A 24,537-nucleotide genomic window follows, 5' to 3' on the forward strand; every position below is an offset into this window, starting at 1 on the left:
TATTAACAAAAATTACTCAAAACAGCCCACTACCTATAGTATGGGCTTTTTAAACATCAGATCATTGTCTACCAAAACGTTATTAGTTAATGACGTCATTAGAGACAACAATTTTAACGTCTCAGTGAAATTTGGCTAAAACCAGGCCCATTTTTCCCACTTAACGAGGCATCTCATACGAGTGCACATATTGCCCGTCCCCTTAAAACGGGTGGAGGAGTCGCACTAATATCCAGTGAAAACCTTAACCCTAATCTAAGTAATACATATAAATCATTTGAGGTGCTTACTATGAGGTCTGTCACACCGCTACCTCTTTATCTGGCTGGTATCTATTGCCCTGCTGGGCCCTGTTCGGACTTTATCAGTAAATGTTCAGTTCGTCACTGATCTAGTGACGCACTTAGATAAAAAAATTATAATGTGGTATTTTAATATCCATATGAATTCCCCATCAGATCTTCCGTGCGTGGCGCTCCAGACTGTGATTGATAGCTGTGGTCTTACACAAATAAAAAACAAACCCACTCATCGCAACGGTAATACTATGCACCTAGTCCTTGTCCCCAGTGTCACCGCCTCCTAAGTTATGGTACTACCATACAGTAAAGTAATGTCCGATCATTACCTTATTAAAGTTGAAGTTCTGATTTATTGTCAATGAGCGACTAAAAACCAATGCTTCAGCAGCTGTGACATTAATGCTGTCAAAACTAGAACTCTTGCTGGCCTACAGCATCCGGTAATGGAACCATTCCCAAATTATAACCTCACTAACAACTTTAACGATATAATGCGCAACGCTATTGATAGTATAGCACCGCTAAAGCTAAAAAAGGCACTAAAAGGCATACCCCCTGGTTCACAGAAGAAACCAGAGCTATTAAACTATCATGTGGAAAGCTAGAATCCAAATGGCGTGTGACTTAATACAAGGCTTTCCATCAAGCATGGAGTGATACTTTAATAACTTATAAACACGCGCTTACCTTAGCTAAAACTAGTTACTACTCCAATTTAGTCCGCCTCAATAAAAACGATCCTAAATATTTGTAAAGTACAGTAGCATCGCTAACCCATCAAGGGACTCCCCCCAGTAGCTTCACCCACTCGGCTGATAACTTTATGAAATTGTTTAATGAGAAAATTGAACGCATAAGAAAGGAGATCAAAGATAACGCGTTCCAGCTCCAACTGGGTTCTATTAGATACAAATGTATGTACGACGGATATTGCCCTACAAAATAATCTCTCTCTTTTTTGGAAATAACATTAGAGGAACTCCTGCAACTCATAAATGTGATAAAACAAATAAGTTTACTTGAAATATTAGGACAATCAGTGTTAAATATTATGTACTTATCACTTTCCTGTGGTACTGTTACCCTGGCATTCAAAAAAGTGGTTATTCATCCCCTGCTCAAAAGACCTAATCTCGATCCTGACCTCATGGTAAACTACCGGCCAGTGTCCCACCTTCCCTTTATCTCGAAAATCCTCCAAAAATTAATATTTATCGTCTAATAATCTCTGGGAACCCTTTCAGTCTGGTTTCAGGGTAAATAACTCTACAGAGACAGCCCTCTCAAAAATGACTAATGATCTATTGCTAACCATGGAAGCTGATGCGTCATCCATTTGCTGCTACTTGATCTTAGCGCTGCTTTCAACACTGTTGATCATAACATTCTATTAAAAAAAAGCTTAATGTTGTATTTTGTTAATATTCAACTAACAACAGCCATTCGACTCTTTAATATACAGACAAACAAAACACAAATTTTCAATGTAGTATTTGTTTAGAAATATATTTATGTTATACAGTAAATCACCACAATTACCAATGATTACCAATGACGAAAAAAATAACTATGGACAAATACATAAAAGTCCACAAAATGCTTATTGTTAATACTGTAAGCTATATAATACGCCTCTCAGAGTGAAACACATTTTGCATTCAGTTTTACACATTAACAATGAACGATCACAGGCATACAGTAGACCAGGGGTCGGGAACCTTTTTGGCTGAGAGAGCCATGAAAGCCAAATATTTTAAAATGTATTTCCGTGAGAGCCATATAATATTCTTTTAACACTGAAAACAACTAAATATGTGCATTTTTATGTAAAACCAACATTAGGGTATAACACGTCTGTTATTGTTTTTAATAAAAAAAAAATTCTGAAGCTAACTAATAATGAAAAAAATACTTCTTACCATTCTTGAATTCTTGAACAGGTGGGGTAGAAAACGGATGGATGGATAAAAATGCATGAGAATTTTTTATATTTTGAACGTTATTTTTAACACTGATTACCAGGGGAATTATTCATTACTTATCGTGTTAAGCAATGTCAGCTAAGATTAATCTGAGAGCCAGATGCAGTCATCAAAAGAGACACATCTGGCTCTAGAGCCATAGGTTCCCTACCCTTGCAGTAGACAGTACTGTATTTACAAAGCGTGCAGCTGCACAACATATCTTGTCAAAACATCTTTCTGCTGGAAAATGTTGAATTAATTGACCTGTGACAATGCTGCACCACTTCTTCTCCTGTAGATGGCGCCATCAAAGCATATTATTTTTCGAGTTACCATCAAAAAGGGGCTCTATTGTATACTGCGGATACTAACTAAGATTAAGAGTGCCTTGTGCCAAGGTTTGCAAATTAAGTGTTGTATGTAAATTACAGTATACACTATATAAGAGCATGTGTGTATCTCGATATATTTGTCTACAAAGAGTATATTGCACCTTAAATATTGCACAAACAGTGCACAGTTACATTTTATTGCACAATTTCAACACGATAGTATTGATATGTAAACAGTATATGGTCTGTTCTTTTTTATTACTCTTAAAGGCCTACTGAAATGAGATTTTATTATTTAAACGGGGATAGCAGGTATATTCTATGTGTCATACTTGATCATTTCGCGATATTGCCATATTTTTGCTAAAAGGATTTAGTAAAGAACATCCACGATAAAGTTCGCAACTGTCGGTGTTAAGAGAAAAGCCCTGCCTCTACCGGAAGTCACAGACGATGACGTCACAAGTGTGGGGGCTCCTCACATATTTACATTGTTTATAATGGGAGCCTCCAACAAAAAGTGCAATTCAGACCGAGAAAACGACAATATCCCCATTAATTTGAGCGAGGATGAAAGATTCGTGTTTGAGGATATTGATAGCGACGGACTAGGAAAAAAAATAAACAAATAAAAAACGAGTAAAAAAAAAAAAAACGTGATTACATTGGGACAGATTCCGATGTTTTTAAACACATTTACTACGTTAATTCTGGGAAATCCCTTATATTTCTATTGTGTTGCTAGTATTTTAGGGAGTTTAATATTACCTGATAGTCGGAGGGGTGTCTCCACGGATGTGTTGACGCCAATGTCTCGGGGAAGTCGACGGCAGCTTCATGGACGGCCCAAGCTCAGTTTTTCTCCGGTAAGAAGCGACTTTTTAACCACAATTTTCTCACCGAAACCTGCTGGTTGACATTTGGTCTGGATTCATGTTCGCTTGACCGCGCTCTGATCCATAGTAAATTTTCACCTCCGGGAATTTTAAACAAGGAATCACAGTGTGTTTGTGTGGCTAAAGGCTAAAGCTTCCCAACTCCATCTTTCTACTGTGACTTCTCCAATATTAATTGAACAAATTGCAAAAGATTCAGCCACACAGATCTCCAAAATACTGTGTAATTATGCCGTTAAAGCAGACGACTTTTAGCTGTGTGTGTGCGTAGCGCTCATACTTCCTAAAAACGCGTGACGTCTTGCGTGCACGTCATAATTACACAACGTTTTCAAGACGAAACTCCCGGGAAATTTAAAATTGTAATTTAGTAAACTAAAAAAGCCGTATTGGCATGTGTTGCAATGTTAATATTTCATCATTGATATATAAACTATCAGACTGCGTGGTGGGTAGTAGTGGGTTTCAGTAGGCCTTTAAATTGTACTCTTATTCGTCTTGTACTGTTTGTATATATGGCTGCTGTAACAGTCATATTTCCTGCAAAGGATCAACAAAGTATTTTTATTATGGAAGATATTGTGATTTCTCATACAACAGAAGACTAATAAAAGAAGAAACAGAAAATAATAACATTGTTCTGTCATGGAGTGGGATGGATGGGAAACAACGAGAAAGGTCATAATGTTTTATGGCAATGTGCATAATCTTACAACAAAACAATAAATTAATCCTACTTGTCTCAAGGGATACCAGGTGTACTGTGGATACACACTGCATTTGTTCAGTGTGAGAATAAAGGTATAAAATCTCCCTGGGGTCATTCAGAATAACAAAATAGAAATAGAATACTTTTTCATGTGGAATTATTTGAAAACTAAATTGGCTTATTTCTTCGTAAATACACATGATATTTTTATTTACCTTTTTACAGTGATCCGTATTTCTACTTATTAGAGAAGAACGTTTTAGAGGAGGGGTTTAACTAGAGATCAATCTTTTGTCGCCGCTTGTTGTGACACATTATTGTTGACTGGAACAATAATATGTGTCACCACAAGACTCAGTCAACAACAACGTGTCACAACAAGTTTCAGTGAACTACAATATGTCACAACATGTTTCAGTAAACAACAATATGTGTCACAACAAGTTTAAGTAAACAACAGTATGTGTCACAACACGTTTCAGTAAACAACAATGAGAGTGGCAACAAAAGATTGACCCCCAATTAGGCTGTCTGCGTGCTAAATAGAGCCGACTGCGGCTCTATTTAGCACCGATTTCTTCCTGTTTGGCCACTTTTCTCTAGTTTAAGTTCTGCCTGTCTGCAACAAATGTCACACTTAATACATCAACATCTTACTGCAGCACAAACAGACAACTTGTTTGTATTACTTCATGGATCTGAGCAAGCTTTTAGGTTGAAATACAAACCTGAAAGACAATATACTATGGCTAATCTCGCAATGATAAATACATCATTGGCCTTTTCACCCGTGCCTGCATTGACAGTAGTTCTTACCAGGACAGTTGCTAGGAATTCTTGGCCCCCTGAAAGAATATGTGTTGGCCCTATACCCCATTCAATGCCTGTGTGGGTGGCAGTGTGGGCCCTTACAATTGTCATCACCTTAGTACACGACTGCACTGTTTCTTACCAAAAGAAAACCTGAATAACAGACCTCCCAAGTGAGATATGAATGCTGTCTGAGCTATAACTGTCAGTATAAATAAAGGAAATGAGAGCATGTTAACATTGACGATCATGGTTGAAGTAATACTGTATGTGCAAATGTTTTACACGCAGTGGGAGTTCGAGATTCAATGGCGACACTGAAACAGCCACACAGAAAAATGCAGCCACAGAAAAAAGTTGGCACCGACTACGCTACCTTGATGCTAACATATAATAAACAATTATATAGATGGGCTATGGAAATTAGCATCACGATGGGAGAAATTTTAACTTTTTACAAACATTTAAGACATTCTTTTACCAGAACAGGCTTGACATAAACACCATTTGCAAAAAGACTTATAGGCTGAGGTGGCAGAAGTGGGATTTACAGGGTTTAGTATAGCAGTGGTCCCCAACCACCGCACAAGAAAAAAAAACACGAAAAAAACAACAACAAATATATATATGTGTATATATATATATATATATATATATATATATGTATATATATATATATATATATATATATATATATATATATATGTATATATATATATATTTTTTTTTTTTAAATTTATTTATTTATTATTAGATCAACATAAAAACACAATATATACATTATATATCAATATAGATCAATACAGTCTGCAGTGATACAGTCCATAAGAACACATGATTGTATTTCTTTATGAAAAAATAAAAAATAAAATAAACCCCCTCCTCCCCCCGGTCCGTGGGACAAATTTTCAAGCGTTGACCCGTCCGCAGCTACAAAAAGGTTGGGGATCACTGTAATATAGGGGATGTTGTTGTGAGTTGGTGAAACCCTTTAATACACCTGTGTTTAAGATATATATATATATATGGACAGTATATATATATATATATATATATATATATATATATATATATATACACAGTATATATATATATATATATATATATATATATATATATATATATATATATATATATATACACACACAGTATATGTATATATATACAAACACACACACACGCACACGCGCACACACACATTTATATTTGTATTTTTGTAAAGAAAAAACATTATTTTTACATTGTAACATTTTCTTTCATTCTGGTTGCTACATTTATTTATATCATCATTATATTTATTAATGATCTATTTGATTATTGCTTGCAAAGATGTATGCATTTGGCTTGTTGGAGAGAATTCTTTCAGGGGGCAGTGTCACATGGCACCCACACCCACACCCACACCCACACCCACACCCACACCCACACACACACACACACACACACACACACACACACACACACACACACACACACACACACACACACACACACACACACACACACACACACACACACACACACAGGGACAGTGTATTTGTTGAACACACAAGTGTAAATATGCAAGATTGTAGCCAGTGGGTAATTTCCATCTTTTGTCCCCGTGACAATTAATGCAAATAATACTCATCAGTTAATCCGTATTTAAGTAGTTTTTCACTGAATACTTACTCATAAGTATTTATTTGGATGACTACTTTCTAGTTTTACTTTAGTCATAATATTTACTTTCTCTTTAGCTCTCATCAAAAGGTGGACACTTATCCTTCCTCTCCCTTATCTCTTCTGCTTGCTTCTTTGTTTTTTTCTTAACTTTCTTGGAGCCTCTTTTTGCACTGCTGCCCAAAATCTAAACAATGGACTTGATCAACTAGCCTCTCAACGAAATTGACAAGATCTTCTCGACAACAAACTTAGGTTTGGGAAACCTGATTGTCCTGACGGAACGTCTATTACTACACACACGTTAGACTCCTAGGAGAAGTAGAGAGCCGCGTTCCTTGTGATTCTTTCAGTCGAGGACGTGGACAACATGTAACTATTCAGAATCATGATAACAGGACATCTGCTGATTGGAGTAAGCGTTGCCATGGTGTATCGCCAAATTTGGAAGATGCTGGCAACCGTTCAAGGTCCCCCTAAGCTGCTCCAAATAATTAATGGGAAGAGTTGTGGTCACTCAGACTTTTGTAATTTTGAACTAAATCGTAAACTGGATAACATCTTGGAGAAGCTCTCTGCTCTGCAGGGAAACATGATGAATAAGGACCTAAAATGCAATTGGAGTGAAAAGTTTTAATCTGTTTTGCTCACTCAAAAAGAAACATTCTGTTTATGTTGTGTAAAAGGTGTATTTATAATACGTTGTGTAAAGGAAAATTCATATTTCTTTGGAGCTCATCTTGTATTTGAGGTTGTTTATAGGGTTAGGCAAAATAAGTGCTCAACTTCAGCCTAAACCCTTTCGGTCTGTTTATTTTGTTGACCACTGACCGGATAAATAATAAACTAACAATAAACTAACAAACTAACTGATCTGGATTTTTTACCCTGGATGGACCGACCTGGCAAGGTTGTCACTACGAAACTCCCCCAGAAGTCAGCGCAGAAAATAAGTTACAAATTCCTTCCCCATCTTTCAATCTTTCATTGACACACACTCTTTGTTTGTTGACTTTATTTGGACTAACTGGCTATGTTATCGCATTTGCGAGAGCACCAAGGTCGTGGAACAGAGCCACTTTGCAGGCTTACACACGGAAAATACACACCACACACACACACACACACACACACACACACACACACACACACACACACACACACACGCACACAAACGTACTCCACCCCCCCGCATCCCAAGCCTTCGTAGCTTAAAAGGGAACATTATCACAATTTCAAAAGGGTTAAAAACAATAAAAATCAGTTCCCAGTGGCATGTTGTATTTTTTAAAGTTTTTTTCTAAATTTTACCGGTCTCCGACTATCCCTAAAAAAAGCTTTAAAGTGCTTGATTTTCGTTACTTGCGATGCGCCTATCCATTTCCCTGTGACGTCATACAGTGCTGCCAATGTAAACAAACAATGGCGAATAGCACAGCAAGATATAGCGACATTAGCTCGGATTCAGACTCGGATTTCAGCGGCTTAAGCGATTCAACAGATTACGCGTGTATTGAAACGGATGGTTGGAGTATGAAAGTATTGAAGAAGAAACTGAAACTATTGAGCGAATAGCTATTGACGCTATTTATAGCCATAGCATGGCCGAATAGCTGCGTTAGCATCGCCGATAAAATGTGCGGACCAAACGATCAGGACTTTCGCATCTTGTGACACTGGAGCAACTTAAATCCGTCGATTGGTAAGTTTTTTTCGCATTAAATGTGGGTGGAAGGAAACGTAATATAGTTGCAAATGCATCTGCAGGTTATCCATACATCTCTGTGCCATGTCTGCTTTAGCACCGCCGGTAAATAGCATGTTAGCATCGATTAGCATAGCATGTTAGCATCGATTAGCTGGCAGTCAACATCAACAAAACTCACCTTTGTGATTTCTGTGACTTTATCGTTGCAAATGCATCTGCAGGTTATCCATACATCTTTGTGCCATGTCTGCTTTAGCAACGCCGGTATATAGCATGTTAGCGTCGATTAGCGTAGCATGTTAGCATCGATTAGCTGGCAGTCACGCCGCTACCAAATATGTCTGATTAGCACATAAGTCAACATCAACAAAACTCACCTTTGTGATTTCGTTGACTTTATCATTGCAAATGCATCTGCAGGTTATCCATACATCTCTGTGCCATGTCTGTCATCGCCGGTAAAATATGGAGACACTCTGGCACATTCAATGGGGGTCTGGCGGCAGACACTTTCGCATCTTCGGGCCGGTGGTGCAACTTGAATCCCTCCCTGTTAGTGTTGTTACACCCTCCGACAACACACCGACGAGGCGTGATGTCTCCAAGGTTCCAAAAAATAGTCGAAAAAACGGAAAATAACAGAGCTGAGACCCAATGTTTACAATGTGTTGAAAATGAAAATGGCGGTTGTATTACCTCGGCGACGTCACATTCTGACGTCATCGCCTCCAGCGCGATAAACAGAAAGGCGTTTAATTTGCCAAAATTCACCCATTTAGAGGTCGGAAATCGGTTAAAAAAATATATGGTCTTTTTCCTGCACCATCAAGGTATATATTGACGCCTACATAGGTCTGGTTATAATGTTCCCCTTTAAGCCCCCTTTGCTATGATGAACAACGGAGCAGCGTCCCTGGTGGCAACAGCTTGGGGCCCCAGTTGCAAGTCTCTAGTTTTTTGTGTCGTAACATGTACATGTGCTCTGTGTGTTTTTCGCTGGTCTCAAATTGAGCCTCCCCTTGATGACCTTTTTCCTACCTTTTTTACGGGGCGCTGCCCTTGTGGCAACCCATAAGGCTTCCTGTTCTGTATACATTGTATACTGTATGTCTGCTTTTGGATGAGTTTGTACTGAAAATAAAATGTTGTCGTACTTTTTAAGTGCCATGACAGTAAAGTTCCAGTCCATTCCAGTACAATTCGGGCTACTCTACCCACATCTGCTTAAAGACACAAACAACTTTTTACCAAATAATTAATAGTGTAACCAACGTTAGGTGGAAGATGATTGTTCGGAGAGGACGGCAGTTATACCACCACTAATTTACAATAAATAAAAACACATGTGTTTTAATAATAATAATGGATTAGATTTATATTGCGCTTTTCTAGACACTCAAAACGCTTCACAGAGAAGTGAGAACCCATCATTCATTCACTCCACATTTACACCTGATGGTGGTAAGCGACAATTGTAGCCACAGCTGCCCTGGGGTAGACTGACAAAGCATGGCTGCCAGTTTGTGTCTGCGGCCCCTCCGACCACCACCCATCATTCATTCACCAGTGTGAGCAGCCCTGGAGGCAAGGGTGAAGTGTCCTGCCCAAGGACACAATGGCAGTGATTTGGATGACAAGAGGCGGGAAACAGACCTATAACCCTCAAGTTTCTTCATCTTTCTCAGAACTGGGTAATTGCCAAAAACCAAAACCGCAACGGTATGTATAGTAGGAAGGGGATTATTGTGGCTTAATTTTTCGCCGTTTACCTAACACATGAAGCGTGATGAATTGTGGGAATGCATTATCCTCTTTAGCCAGCAGACAGCAGTAAAGTGTTGAATATCTTAAAATGTGCTACACGGAAATTCCAACTCTGACCACAGCACCAGTTGCTATGTGGAGTGGCACTTCCCATCATTTTCAGCAGACTGCATTGCAAAATAATTAACCCCCCTTCCCACACCTTCCTCTCACGCAAAATTCACCCAAGAATCGGGCCATATGAATCCCTTTCCTAATATACAGTATAGTAAATGTACCTGAAGAGATTTGACTTTTCCATGAATGCTGTCCTGAGATGCCCCCAGAGCCTCGTTTGCTTCCGACGAATCTGAGACAAAGACGGAGTCATGCGACAACGCTTTGCTGCCCAGACTGATCTTTGACCTTTGAAAAGCAGAAAGATGCAGAAAAAAAACAAAAGCAGAGTCACCATCTCACCAAAAAAGACAACCCCTTGTTATCTTTTCAGGCTTTTCTCTTCCCCTTCCCGATATTTTTAGTATTTGTTCAAAAGTGGGTTCCTGTGAAAACGAAGATGAAGCAACAGCAGGAAGGGGCAGTGGCACTTCTTAAAAGAAAGGAAATCAGGATCGTTCACAGGAAGAAATGCTCCACAACTTTGAACAAAAACAGGAAGCTACAAGACAGGAGCATCAGCAGATGGATACTTAGATTTCCACTGTCACACAGTTTGTTGACTTAAGGCAGGAGAGTCCATTGTGAAAATGAAATGAGTTCAATATTAATGAGAAGTATTATTAGATATTCCACTAATATGCTTTGTCACTTACAACACAAATATGTTATGTTGAGATTGCTTCACATATGTTGACCTCCATCCTACATGGTTGTTTGCATCTTGAATATAATATACCAACGTGGCCCCTAACCCTTACATTTGTATGTATGCAACAAGATTAAGTTGCCTTCAAGTGCAACACTACTTTGACTAATTCCCCCTAAGGGGAACCAATCCTGCTTATTTTGTGGGTTTGTAAAATTATTTTTGATCCGGGTGGGGCACTATAGTAAGATTATTTTCACAAAAAAATCTTCTGCTTATGCCTACCCTCTAGTAATAGGTCAGTGGTCGAGGATCGGCTCCAGCTGCATGCCGCACAGAGACACACCCTTAAGTCCCACCCACCATACCCCCAAAATAACTCATTACGTGCATCTTTCCTCATGAGGTGAAGTGCTTAAAATAAAATAAAACAATAAAAGTAACATAAAAATTTGATCACGTTATGAGGGAATCGCATTAGCAACTCTGGCACTATGACATCAGAGCATCTGTAAAATAGCTCCTTCTTATCATATAAAATGTATTTTTTATTGCATTTATTTATTTGACAGGGACAGTACAATGAAACATGGCCATCCATAGGTAACCGATGTCAAAGTACATACTCAAAGTACATACTGTAGGATTCATAGCCACAAGCTAATTTGCAACCCTTGTCCCTGGTTAGGTTTTTAAAGAAAAGTTGAGAAAAGTGTAAAACACATACAAAAAGATTAAGACAAGTACAAAATAAAAAAATACATTAAAAATATATTTGACCCCATTTGTCCATACTACACCCAGTTCTAGTGCTCACACTTCTAATCGCCTTAAGCCACTTTTTCAGTTGCTAATGACTAGGAGGTCAATGGTCTTCTATTACAGAATGGGTCTGTACCATCTTTAAGGATGTTGTGGCTATAAAAGCTAAGCTTTGTTATTGTGCAACTATTATAAAAATGTCCTCCTCTGGTTTCAGACCATTATTGACTCAATTGTAGGTCAAAAGCTGCTTCTTTAGTTTTCGGGTATACTTGCAGTGTGGCACATTCTCCTCCCACTTTGGCTTGAGCTGCTTTTGACTGAGAGTTATTTGTATTACTTGTATAATTAGGCTTTGCAAATGCTTCATCTAGATTCTTAAACTGGGGTATGTAACCTTTCAGAACCAACTGTGTCCCCCATTAACTCCAGTGGGACTCCAATGTTGTCGTCTACAGTAGTGGTTCTCAAATGGGGGTACACGTATCCCTGGGGGTACTTGAAGGTATGCCAAGGGGTACGTGAGATTTAAAAAAAAATTATTTTAAAAATAGCAACAATCCAAAAATCCTTTAGAAATGTATTTATTGAATAATACTTCAACACAATATGAATTTAAATTCAGAAAGTGTGAAAAGAAATGCAACAATGCAATATTCAGTGTTGACAGCTAGATTTTTTGTGGACATGTTCCATAATTATTGATGTTAAAGATTTCTTTTTTTGTGAAGAAATGTTTAAAATTAAGTAAATGAATCCAGATGGATCTCTATTACAATCCCTAAAGAGGGCACTTTAAGATGATGATTACTTCTATGTGTGGAAATCTTTATTTATAATTGAATCACTTGTTTATTTTTCAACAAGTTTTCAGTTATTTTTATATCTTTTTTTCCGAATAGTTCAAGAATGATCACTACGAATGAGCAATATTTTGCACTGTTATACATTTTGATGAATCAGAAACTGATGACATAGTGCTGTATTTTACTTCTTTATCTCTTTTTTCAACCAAAAATGCTTTGCTCTGATTAGGGGGTACTTGAATTTAAAAAATGTTCACAGGGGGTACATCACTGAAAAAAGGTGGAGAACCACTGGTCTACAGGTGAAAATGAACAAAACAACTGTGCGTAGGGTCCGTTCAATGCCGGTTACAACTTTACTGTTTTCCCCAATTGTACATATTCTGTTTTCCACGCAACCATGAAGATTTCACAAAGGGAGTCAAGTGTAAGTGTAACCCTAACCACAGTGCAAGGATTTGCCGCAAATGGTTGGAGATTTATTATCACCATTATTTACTTGTTTATATGTTTGAGCTTATAAAAGATAAATACAGTATGGCATGTAAAGGAGAAGCATACTGCAGTTGATAGTGTTGTATGACAGCGAGCAATCTGTGAGTTCTAGAAAACATGTAATAATTCATGTGTTGGTAATTAATTCATACTGCTTCTAGACCTTGACAATCAAACCTATAGATAATCTGAGGAAAATTAAGGATACAATTTAAATGGTAGGCGTATGAATTGAACATGTAACTGTAACTGGACTGACATGTTTAACCTTTCTGCATGAGAGGAATCTTACCCAGAACCTTTCTCCTTCTCTGAGCGACTGAGTGCTTTGTTTTCTGATGTTTTACTGATATCATCGCTCGACTGGCTGCCTTTAAGCGAAGACTGATCCGCTGATGAAGAAACCTCCTTTTTCTTCTTCCTGGCAAAGAAGTTTTTAAATGTCTGGAACTTAGACTTCTTCTTTCCTGAGGGCACAAATAAGAGAAATATTATTCAAATATGCTCACAGATATGTGATCTCTTGGTGTTTATCTATTGCAAATGTGTCCAATCTTTTTCCAATAAAAGCTGTACATTGAAAAATCCAAGGATTTTCAGACAATTTTTACATCACTTTTTCAAACAGGTCAAAACCAACCCAAATCAAGTAGACATAATTCTAATAAGTAATTTAAAATAGAACTTGTTTAAGTTGACGGCCCTCACATTTATATTTACTTACGATTTTGACCAGAGACACTAAGGACAATAACTTTTTTTTTAACCCAAGTCAATTTGTTTAAATGCTTTCCCCCCATTTGTGCATTTTTTTTTTAAATTTTGATTCCATTTTCATATGATGTCCGATTATTTGACAAGAGATAATGGAAACTAAACGTTTTATAGCGAGTAACTAAATAAACAAACACAATAAAAAAGTTTATAATTCGCTCGTATTGGCATAAATCAGATGATGTATTGAATTTGCGGTACTGAATACTACATATATTTTATTTGACAAAATAAAAGGGTTTATGCACAATAAGTAAACAAAAGCAAAAACTACTATTGGCTCCCATTTAAATTATTTGAGTTTTTCCCTCAAGGCCTTCCTATATCCTTTTGTCACAGCTGAAAAAGCATATTGGAAGCATTTTTTGTCTTATTAAGATAAACATTTTGTCGTGTTCTCTTTACATTATGCTTTTTTAAATTGAGGCTGTTGTATTCTTATTCAATTAGTATTTTTCGAATATGCTGAATACAAGCTGCAGGCTCCAAAATACCCCCCGTGCCGCACTTTGGACACTCCCTGCTGTCCTGACTCATTCAAACAAACACTACAGCGGCTCTCTAATGAGACAATTACACAGTCAGCATCTTTACACACCGCCAGCATATGAGGGGTAGTTCACACAGTACACCAGTTGGCTCTAAAAGCCCAGGTAGACACCTGAGGCAAAACCACACAAATAAACACACGCACTTGTAAAGATTTTCCTGAGTGACTGCAGCTCCATTAGTACTGCAGTGGAAACTCTTGTATAACTCTTTAAATATCTACAAAGTGCTTTCAGTCAGGAGAAGGAAAAGTGCGCTGGTGCTTGGTCTGCCTTAACACACTTGTGAGAATACAAGCAAGTCTAGAAAAACACAGAACAGCAGGATTTGGGATTTTTTTTAAAATCTTTTTTTCTAATTATATTTACATATTTGCAGCTATCATATATACGAGCAATTATCCGCCTCAAGAAGTCAGCAAGGTTCTGCTGCCAATTTGACTGTATTGTATTGTATTGTATTGTATTAAAAAAAAAAATACCATGGTCATTATTTATAAGTAATGAATATTAAGTCACTATCCCGGTAGAAAGAATATATCCTGGAGTGTGAGTAATTGCAAAAAACAAAATACTCAATTAAATCTCCCTATGTTGTTATTTATGCCCATATGAGTATGCCCGTCAAGTTAAGACATCACAAATAGCCCACTGTTAAAGGCCTACTGAAACCTACTACTACCGACCACGCAGTCAGATAGTTTATACATCAATGATGAAATATTAACATGCCAATACGGCCTTTTTAGTTTACTTAATTGCAATTTCAAATTTCCCGCAAGTTTCTTGTTGAAAACGTCGCGGAATGATGACGCGTACGCGTGACGTCATGGACTGTAACGAAATATTAGCGCTGCACCAAACACGGCTAAAAGTCGTCTCTTTTCATGGCGTAATTACACAGTAATTTGGACATCTTTGTTGCTGAATCTTTTGCAATTTGTTCATTTAATAATGGAGACTATAAAGAACAATGCTGTTGGTGGAAAGCAGTGGATTGCAGCTGTCTTTAGCACCGAGACACAGCCGGTGTTTCTTTGTTTGTTGTGAAGCTTTAACACAGAGCAGTCCAGCGAACATGTTTCCTCTACGTCAACCAGCATGTTTTTGGATGGGGAAATTGTGATATATATCTTACCGGAGAAATCATTGGATTATTCATCGTCCTGCAGCAGCTGTTTAAAAGGCAGCTGTGAGCTTGGCTCCTCGGCTTCTCTCTGAGACACTGCGTGTTCACCGCAGCCATCGGACCTCGAGGTATATCTTTACAATCTTTAAAATCTCACTAAAACACGATTAAAACAATAAGCAGATATGGGATCTTCCAGAATTATCCTAGTAAATCTGTCTAATTACATCTGAAACGCTCACACTGGAGCCGTCACTTTTTTTTTTTTCTATTCCTTCACTATCAATATCCTAATTCACAAATCTTTTATCCTCGCTCAAATTAATGGGCAAATTGTCGCTTTCTCGGTCCGAATTGCTCTTACTGCTGGTGGCTCCCATTAAAAACAATGTGAATATGTGCGGAGCCCTGCAACTCGTGACATCACTCGCACATACTTCCGGTAAAGGCAGGGCTTTTCGTTTAGCGACCAAAAGTTGCAAATTTTATCGTCGATGTTCTCTTCTAAATCCTTTCAGCAAAAATATGGCAATATCGCAAAATGATCAAGTATGACACATAGAATGGACCTGCTATTCCCGTTTAAATAAGAAAATCTCATTTCAGTAGGCCTTTAAAAAAAAGACTGCAAAAAATTGTTCAGAGGCATCCAAAACTGCATGCCATCTCAATGCAATACAAATGTAAAAAGTCAAAAGGAAACACCATTAGGGACTTTTTTTATATTCCAGGTAGACTGAACATTTAAGGTAAACTCTACACAAGGGGTCATATTTTTTTATGTAGCTCTGCTCTACACATTTACTTTACAAAAGGGAAGTGTGGTATACTTCTCTTGTTGCCTTATTTGTATTTGATGTGACCTTAATTATATATTTTTTGGATATACATATATATATGTGACAGGACAGACTTAAAAAGAACTTCACACACACAATAAATAAATAAATAAACTTGGGACGTCCCGCGGTCCAGATTGTGGATGTTGGCGAGCCGTAGTTTGGGGACCCCTACTCTACACACATGGATCAATCAATGTTTACTTATATAGCCCTAAATCACTAGTGTCTCAAAGGGCTGCACAAACCACCACGACATCCTCGGTAGGAAAACTCACACCCAGTGGGACATTGGTGACAATAATGACCCAGTGGGACGTCGGTGACAATGATGACTATGAGAACCTTAGAGAGGAGGAAAGCAATGGATGTCGAGCGGATCTAACATGATACTGTGAAAGTTCAATCCACAATGGATACAACACAGTTGCGAGAGTCCAGTCCAAAGAGGATCCAAGACACAGCAGCGAGAGTCCCGTTCACAGCGGAGCCAGCAGGAAACCATCCCAAGCGTAGGCGGACCAGCAGCGCAGAGATGTCCCCAGCCGATACACAGGCGAGCAGTACATGGCCACCGGATCGGACCGGACCCCCTCCACACGGGAGAGTGGGACATAGAAGAAAAAGAAAAGAAACGGCAGATCAACTGGTCTAAAAAGGGAGTCTATTTAAAGGCTAGAGTATACAAATGAGTTTTAAGGTGAGACTTAAATGCTTCCACTGAGGTGGCATCGCGAACTGTTACCGGGAGGGCATTCCAGAGTACTGGAGCCCGAACGGAAAATGCTCTATAGCCCGCAGACTTTTTTTGGGCTTTGGGAATCACTAATAAGCCGGAGTCCTTTGAACGCAGATTTCTTGCCGGGACATATGGTACAATACAATCGGCAAGATAAGATGGAGCTAGACCGTGTAGTATTTTATACGTAAGTAGTAAAACCTTAGAGTCACATCTTAAGTGCACAGGAAGCCAGTGCAGGTGAGCCAGTACAGGCGTAATGTGATCAAACTTTCTTGTTCTTGTCAAAAGTGTAGCAGCCGCATTTTGTACCAACTGTAATCTTTTAATGCTAGACATGGGGAGACCCGAAAATAATACGTTACAGTAGTCGAGGCGAGACGTAACAAACGCATGGATAATGATCTCAGCGTCTTTAGTGGACAGAATGGAGCGAATTTTAGCGATATTACGGAGATGAAAGAAGGCCGTTTTAGTAACGCTTTTAATGTGTGCCTCAAAGGAGAGAGTTGGGTCGAAGATAACACCCAGATTCTTTACCGTGTCGCCTTGTTTAATTGTTTGGTTGTCAAATGTTAGAGTTGTATTATTAAATAGAGTTCGGTGTCTAGCAGGACCGATAATCAGCATTTCCGTTTTTTTGGCGTTGAGTTGCAAAAAGTTAGCGGACATCCATTGTTTAATTTCATTAAGACACGCCTCCAGCTGACTACAATCCGGCGTGTTGGTCAGCTTTAGGGGCATGTAGAGTTGGGTGTCATCAGCATAACAGTGAAAGCTAATACCGTATTTGCGTATGATGTCACCTAGCGGCAGCATGTAGATGCTGAAGAGTGCAGGGCCAAGGACCGAACCCTGGGGAACTCCACACGTTACCTTAACGTAGTCCGAGGTCACATTGTTATGGGAGACACACTGCATCCTATCAGTAAGATAAGAGTTAAACCAAGACAGGGCTAAGTCTGACATACCAATTCGTGTTTTGATACGTTCTAATAAAATATTATGATCGACGGTATCGAAAGCAGCGCTAAGATCGAGGAGCAGCAACATAGATGACGCATCAGAATCCATCGTTAGCAATAGATCATTAGTCATTTTTGCGAGGGCTGTCTCCGTGGAGTGATTTGCCCTGAAACCGGATTGAAAGGTTTCACATAGATTGTTAGACGCTAAGTGTTCATTTAACTGCTCCGCAACAATTTTTTCAAGGATTTTTGAAATAAAGGGAAGGTGAGACACCGGTCGGTAATTTACCATGAGGTCAGGATCGAGGTTAGGTCTTTTAAGAAGAGGATGAATAACCGCTTTTTTGAATGCTAGGGGAACAGTGCCCGAGGAGAGTGATAAGTTTATAATATTTAGCACTGATGGACCTAATAATACAAAGAGCTCCTTGATCAGTTTCCCAGGAAGAGGGTCAAGTAAACATGTTGTCTGTTTTATTCCATTTACACGTTGTAACAATTCCTCTAATGTTATTTCCTCAAAACGAGAGAAAGTATTTTGGAGGGCAGTATCCGCCGTATATACAATCGTGTCAGTGTTAATAGAACCCCGTTGTAGCTGGGACGCATTGTCTTTAATCTCCTTTCTAATGACTTCAATTTTCTTACTAAAGAATTGCATAAAGTCATCAGCTGAGTGGGTTGAGCTACTGGGAGGAGTCCCTTGTTGGGTTAGCGATGCTACCGTACTAAACAAAAATTTAGGATCGTTTTTATTACGGTGGATGAGATTTGAGTAATATTTAGCTTTAGCTAAGGTAAGCATGCGTTTATAAGTTATTAAACCATCACTCCATGCTTGATGGTGCACCTCAAGTTTAGTCGTGCGCCATTTGCGTTCCAGCTTTCTACATAATAATTTCTGAGCTCTAGTTTCTTCTGTAAACCACGGGGTGCGCTTTTTTGGAGCCTTTTTTAACTTTAGCGGTGCTATGTTATCAATGGTTTCGCGCAGGGCGTCGTTAAAGTTGTTAGTGAGGTTATCAATAGAGCCCACATACTTTGGGAATGGTGCCATTACCGAGGGCAGTAGGTCAGCAAGAGTTGTTGTTGTGGCTGTATTAATGTTGCGGCTGCTATAGCAGTTATTATTATTATTAGTTTGACGAACATGCGTCTGAACCTCGAATTTTATAAGGTAATGATCAGACAATACTTTAGTATACGGGAGTATCGTAACTTTGGAAGCGGTGATGCCCCTGACAAGCACTAGGTCTATCGTATTACCGTTGCGATGCGTGGGTTCATTTATTATTTGTGTGAGACCACAGCTATCAATTACAGTCTGGAGCGCTACGCACGGTGGGTCCGATGGGGTATTCATATGGATATTAAAGTCCCCCATTATGATTATATTATCGGCGTGTGTCACTAGATCAGCAACGAACTCTGAGAATTCATTAATAAAGTCCGAATAGGGCCCTGGGGGGCGGTAGATAACAGCCAGGTGTAGAGGCAGCGGTGTGACAGACCTCATAGTAAGCACCTCAAACGATTTATATTTATTATTTATGTTAGGACTAAGGTTAAAGTTTTCGTTGTATATTAGTGCAACCCCCCCACCCCTTTTGAGCGGACGGGCAATATGCGCATGTGTAAAGTTAGGAGGACATGCCTCATTTAGCGCAAAAAAGTCGTTTGGTTTAAGCCAGGTTTCGCTGAGACCGATGACGTTAAGATTGTTGTCTCTGATAATATCATTAACTAACAACGTTTTAGGAGACAATGATCTTATGTTTAAAAAACCTATATTATAGGTAGTGGGCTGTTTTAGGGAGTTTTTGATCAAATTATCCGTAGTAGCAATATTAATAATGTTGTGTTTATTATGCCCAGTGCATTTAGTATAGTTACGACCATATCTAGGAATTGATACGACAGGAATTTTCCGATTGTTTGATTGTTGCTTTGATAAACTGCACGCATCATGGTTAGCCACCTCAGTAACGGGGATTTTCCGATTGTTTGTTTGTTGCTTTGATAAACTGCACGCATCATAGTTAGCCACCTCAGTAAAACACATGTCCAACTCTGAAACACTCAAAGCAGAAAAAACTTGTTCTAATTTAACTGACTCCTTACCCAGACCAGTATTCTCGCATTTTCCATCTAAATCCGTCTTAGGGTTGGAGGAAAGTGGTGTTCTGTGGGGATTAGCCTTCTGCTTTGTTTTTAGCCCCGCTCGGCATCCGCGTTTCCGATCACACCGCTGGCGTCTGCTCCGTAGACGGCCCCCGCTGCTACTAGACTCCCCTGCTTCACAGGCCGCTGGATGTAGCCGCCGATGTATTCCCATGCTAGTTAGCAAGTCTAGCACGCAAGTGTCTATCGGTCCAAAACGGCCCGATGTGTCCACATCCAGAAGTGTCTGGCGGTCGTACGTGATCACGGAGTGACCACGATGTGAGCCAGCCATAAAGTTTGTGGAATTGTCCGGTATTTCTGCCAAATGTTCCATCTTTAGCAGCAGCTCCTCGAGATCATTGACAAAGACCACTGCTACGATGGAACCTCTTTACTGTAAAGTTTTCGTTGGATACAGTTATTTTATAGTTGGGTGTGATGTGAATTTTAAATGGAAGTGGAAAAAGGTGACCTTTGTTGGGGCAGAAAAAAGAAAACAAATTCATGTCAACATTGAAATGTGGGGGAAAAAGAATGTGGTCATGTAGAAAAATGGATGACTATCAATTTCACGTTTTCCATTACTGTAGAATCTAAATAATATATATTTAAAACAGGCTGCATATGCTCTTTTTCAGTGGTGTATACAACTAACTTTTTCCAACATGGCCCACATAAAAGGTTTGAAGATGGAAGGGGCCACTTTGATTCATTTTGTGCATTTAAGATGTTAAAACTAGAACTACAGCAGTTCTATATGCTGAGATGCTTTTGGTCTTTCTCACTGGGACATTATGCTGGTACGTTATTTTCGGGCCAACCTGCACGGAACGAAAACAAAGTTACACCAGTATTGCAAACAATTATACTCCTATTGAGGGACATACTAGAATACCAAATCAGGTTAAAAATGGGAGTATGACAAAGCAGTGAACTGTTTCCTCTTTAAAAAAGGCTAAATCCGCATCTTGGCAACATTTCGGGTACTTCCAAAATGGGCAGGCGGTCATTGAAGATGATGGCTCACCCATTTGCCAAACTACCATAAGAAAGTTGCGACGAAACGGTGGAATATGTCCATTATGGTGCAGATTTTCACACCAAAGTAAAGTTAAGACATAATAACTGAGTTTGATTATGTTAGTGGCAAGTTACTTCATGAAGCATTGTGTTGGTAAAGAGTTGAATTTAAAGTTATAAGTTGTCACTTATAATAAAAAGCTTATCGTCGAGTCAGCTTATCGGAAACAAACAACAACAGTTATTCCAGTCAGTGGCCATTTATGTTAGATTGCTTCTTCTTGTCTGTGTTTAATAAACTACGGGCATTGTATGTTAATATAGTAAGTGTAAAACTCTAACATAACATCAGAAACTGGTAGAGTATACCATGGGATCTAATTATGCGCATTCCACTTACTATTAATACTACACGGTCTAGCTCCATCCTATCTTGCCGATTGTATTGTACCATATGTCCCGGCAAGAAATCTGCGCTCAAAAGACTCCGGCTTATTAGTGATTCCTAAAGCCCCAAAAAAGTCTGCGGGCTATAGAGCGTTTTCCGTTCGGGCTCCAGTACTCTGGAATGCCCTCCCGGTAACAGTTCGAGATGCTACCTGCGTAGAAGCATTTAAGAAGCATTTAAGTCTCACCTTAAAACTCATTTGTATACTCTAGCCTTTAAATAGACCTCCTTTTTAGACCAGTTGATCTGCCGCTTCTTTTCTTTTTCTCCTCTGTACCCCCCTCCCTACTGGAGGGGGTCCGGTCCGATGACCATGGATGAAGTACTGGCTGTTCAGAGTCGAGACCCAGGATGGACCGCTCGTCGGGACCCAGGATGGACCGATCGCCTGTGTATCGGTTGGGGACATCTCTACGATGCTGCTCCGACTCCGCTTGGGATGGTTTCCTGTGGATGGGACTCTCGCTGCTGTCTTGGATCCGCTTTGAACTGAACTATCGCGGCTGTGTTGGAGCTACTATGGATTGAACTTTCACAGTATCATGATAGACTCGCTCGACATCCATTGCTTTCGGTCCCCTAGAGGGGGGAGGTTGCCCACATTTGAGGTCCTCTCCAAGGTTTCTCATAGTCATCATTGTCACTGGCGTCCCACAGGGTGTGAGTTTTCCTTGCCCTTATGTGGGTTCTTCCGAGGATGTCGTAGTGGTTTGTACTGTCCTTTGAGACATTTTTAATTTGGGGCTATATAAATAAACATTGATTGATTGATTGATATTAACACAGCTAAACAGAATATTAAAGGCCTACTGAAATGCGATTTTCTTATTTAAACGGGGATAACAGGTCCATTCTATGTGTCATACTTGATCATTTTTGCGATAATGCCATATTTCTGCTGAAAGGATTTAGTAGAGAACATCAACGATAAAGTTCGCAACTTTTGGTGCTGATAAAAAAGCCTTGCCTGTACCGGAAGTAGCAGACGTTATGCGCGTGACGTCACGGGTTGTGGAGCGCCTCACATCTGAACATTGTTTACAATCATGCCCACCAGCAGCGAGAGCGATTCGGACCGAGAAAGCGACGATTCCCCATTAATTTGAGCGAGGATGAAAGATTCGTGGATGAGGAAAGAGAGTGAAGGACTAGAGAAAAAAAAAAAAAAAAAAAGGACTAGAGGGCAGTGGGAGCGATTCAGACAGGGGAAGATGCTTTAAGAGGCGCCGTGGCAGCCGTGGGGGTGGCAGGACCACTCGGCCAGACCCAACCGCAACAAAAGATAGAGCCATACCGCTTTGAACCCGACGCTCACGGTGACGGTCAAGGGGGACACTGCTGATATTGATGCTGGAGAAGCACACAACATAGATTGCCTTCAGAATACAGAATGGTAAAATTGTATTTATTAATACACATAATACACTGTACTTTGTGTGTGTGGTCCAATCCAACCGTGTTCGCTTGACATTTCTGTTCCATAGTAAAGCTTAACTGTCATCTTTCGGGAATGTAAACAATGAAACACCGGCTGTGTTTGTGTTGCTAAAGCCGGCCGCAATACACCGCTTCCCACCCACAGCTTCCTTCTTTGATGTCTCCATTGTTAATTGAACAAATTGCAAAAGATTAACCAACACAGATGTCCAGAATACTGTGGAATTTTGCGATGAAAACAGACGACTTAATAGCTGAGCACGATGCTGGCACAAAATGTCCTCTACAATCCGTGACATCACGCGCAGGCGTCATCATACCGGGACATTTTCAGCAGGATTTTTCGGCACAAAATTTAAAATTGCTCTTTAGTAAGCTAACCCGGCCGTATTGGCATGTGTTGCAATGTTAAGATTTCATCATTCATATATAAACTATCAGACTGCGTGGTCGGTAGTAGTGGGTTTCAGTAGGCCTTTAATAATGAATAAATAGGCATAGATGACAAAAACACTCGAGTTTATTACATTACATGAGTAACAATTTTACCCTGGGTGTTCAATAAAGTTAATATTAGTCTTATATTAATAATACAATCTTAGTCTTATATTAATAATATAATTATTAATTCATTTATGTATATCATTAATTATAATAATAATAATATATTAATTAATTAATGTATTATTAAAATACAGTGTTAATATTTATTTCGTACTGGTATATTAATGTTATTACTGTTATTTCTGACAGTAATAAATAAAAACATACAAATCTGTAGGGAATGTTGTTGTGGAATGAATCAAAGCATAATATTTGTGGTATCATGAAACCGTGATTGTGACTTGGACTATAACCGTACAGTCAAAATCTAAAATAATTGCATCCCATTGTAATAACTAATAATTACAATTTGACAATATGCTGTATACAATACAAAAAACAAGCTGCTGGTCAAATACTTTTGCTCTATTTGAAGACTCCAATTGTGCAGCTTCAATTAAAATTAAAATTAAAACTATTAGACGGCAATGAGCAATGGAAGTTGTGAGAAGCTGACAACACACTCACAACAAAACACAGTGCTTTCCCTGTTAGTGCCATGCCTGTGAATCAGGTTTTATGTTTGATCATGTTTTGTTTTGTTTTTTGGACTCTTGTTTCCCGTTTTGCACTTCCTGATTTTGTTTGTTTCCATGCCAACCCATTAGTTTCCACCTTGCCCTCAAGTCACGCCCCGGTCCTCAGCTCTCACACCTGTTTCCAATAATCACAGCTGCTATTTAAGTCATTTGCTCTCTGTTTCTCGGGCTTCACGGTGGAAGAGGGGTTAGTGTGTCTGCCTCACAATACGAAGGTCCTGCAGTCCTGGGTTCAATCCCAGGCTCGGGATCTTTCTGTGTGGAGTTCGTGAATGCGTGGGTTCCCTCCGGGTACTCCGGCTTCTTCCCACTTCC

General features: G+C 39.2%; 1 protein-coding gene across 3 annotated transcripts in view; it reads right to left on the minus strand.

Moving 5' to 3' along the window:
* zgc:66433 (uncharacterized protein LOC321250 homolog) overlaps window positions 1–24,537 on the minus strand; it is a 126,543-nt gene that overhangs the window by 23,393 nt on the left and 78,613 nt on the right. For all 3 annotated transcript variants that reach the window (XM_061901633.1, XM_061901634.1, XM_061901635.1), the window contains 2 exons: window positions 13,308–13,482; window positions 10,426–10,552 (listed from right to left, as the gene is read on the minus strand). In XM_061901633.1, the coding sequence (XP_061757617.1) occupies window positions 10,426–10,552; window positions 13,308–13,482 (302 nt within the window). The remainder of the gene's footprint in view (window positions 1–10,425; window positions 10,553–13,307; window positions 13,483–24,537) is intronic.

Source organism: Nerophis ophidion, linkage group LG05, assembly GCF_033978795.1.
Source record: "Nerophis ophidion isolate RoL-2023_Sa linkage group LG05, RoL_Noph_v1.0, whole genome shotgun sequence".
NCBI lineage: Eukaryota > Metazoa > Chordata > Actinopteri > Syngnathiformes > Syngnathidae > Nerophis > Nerophis ophidion.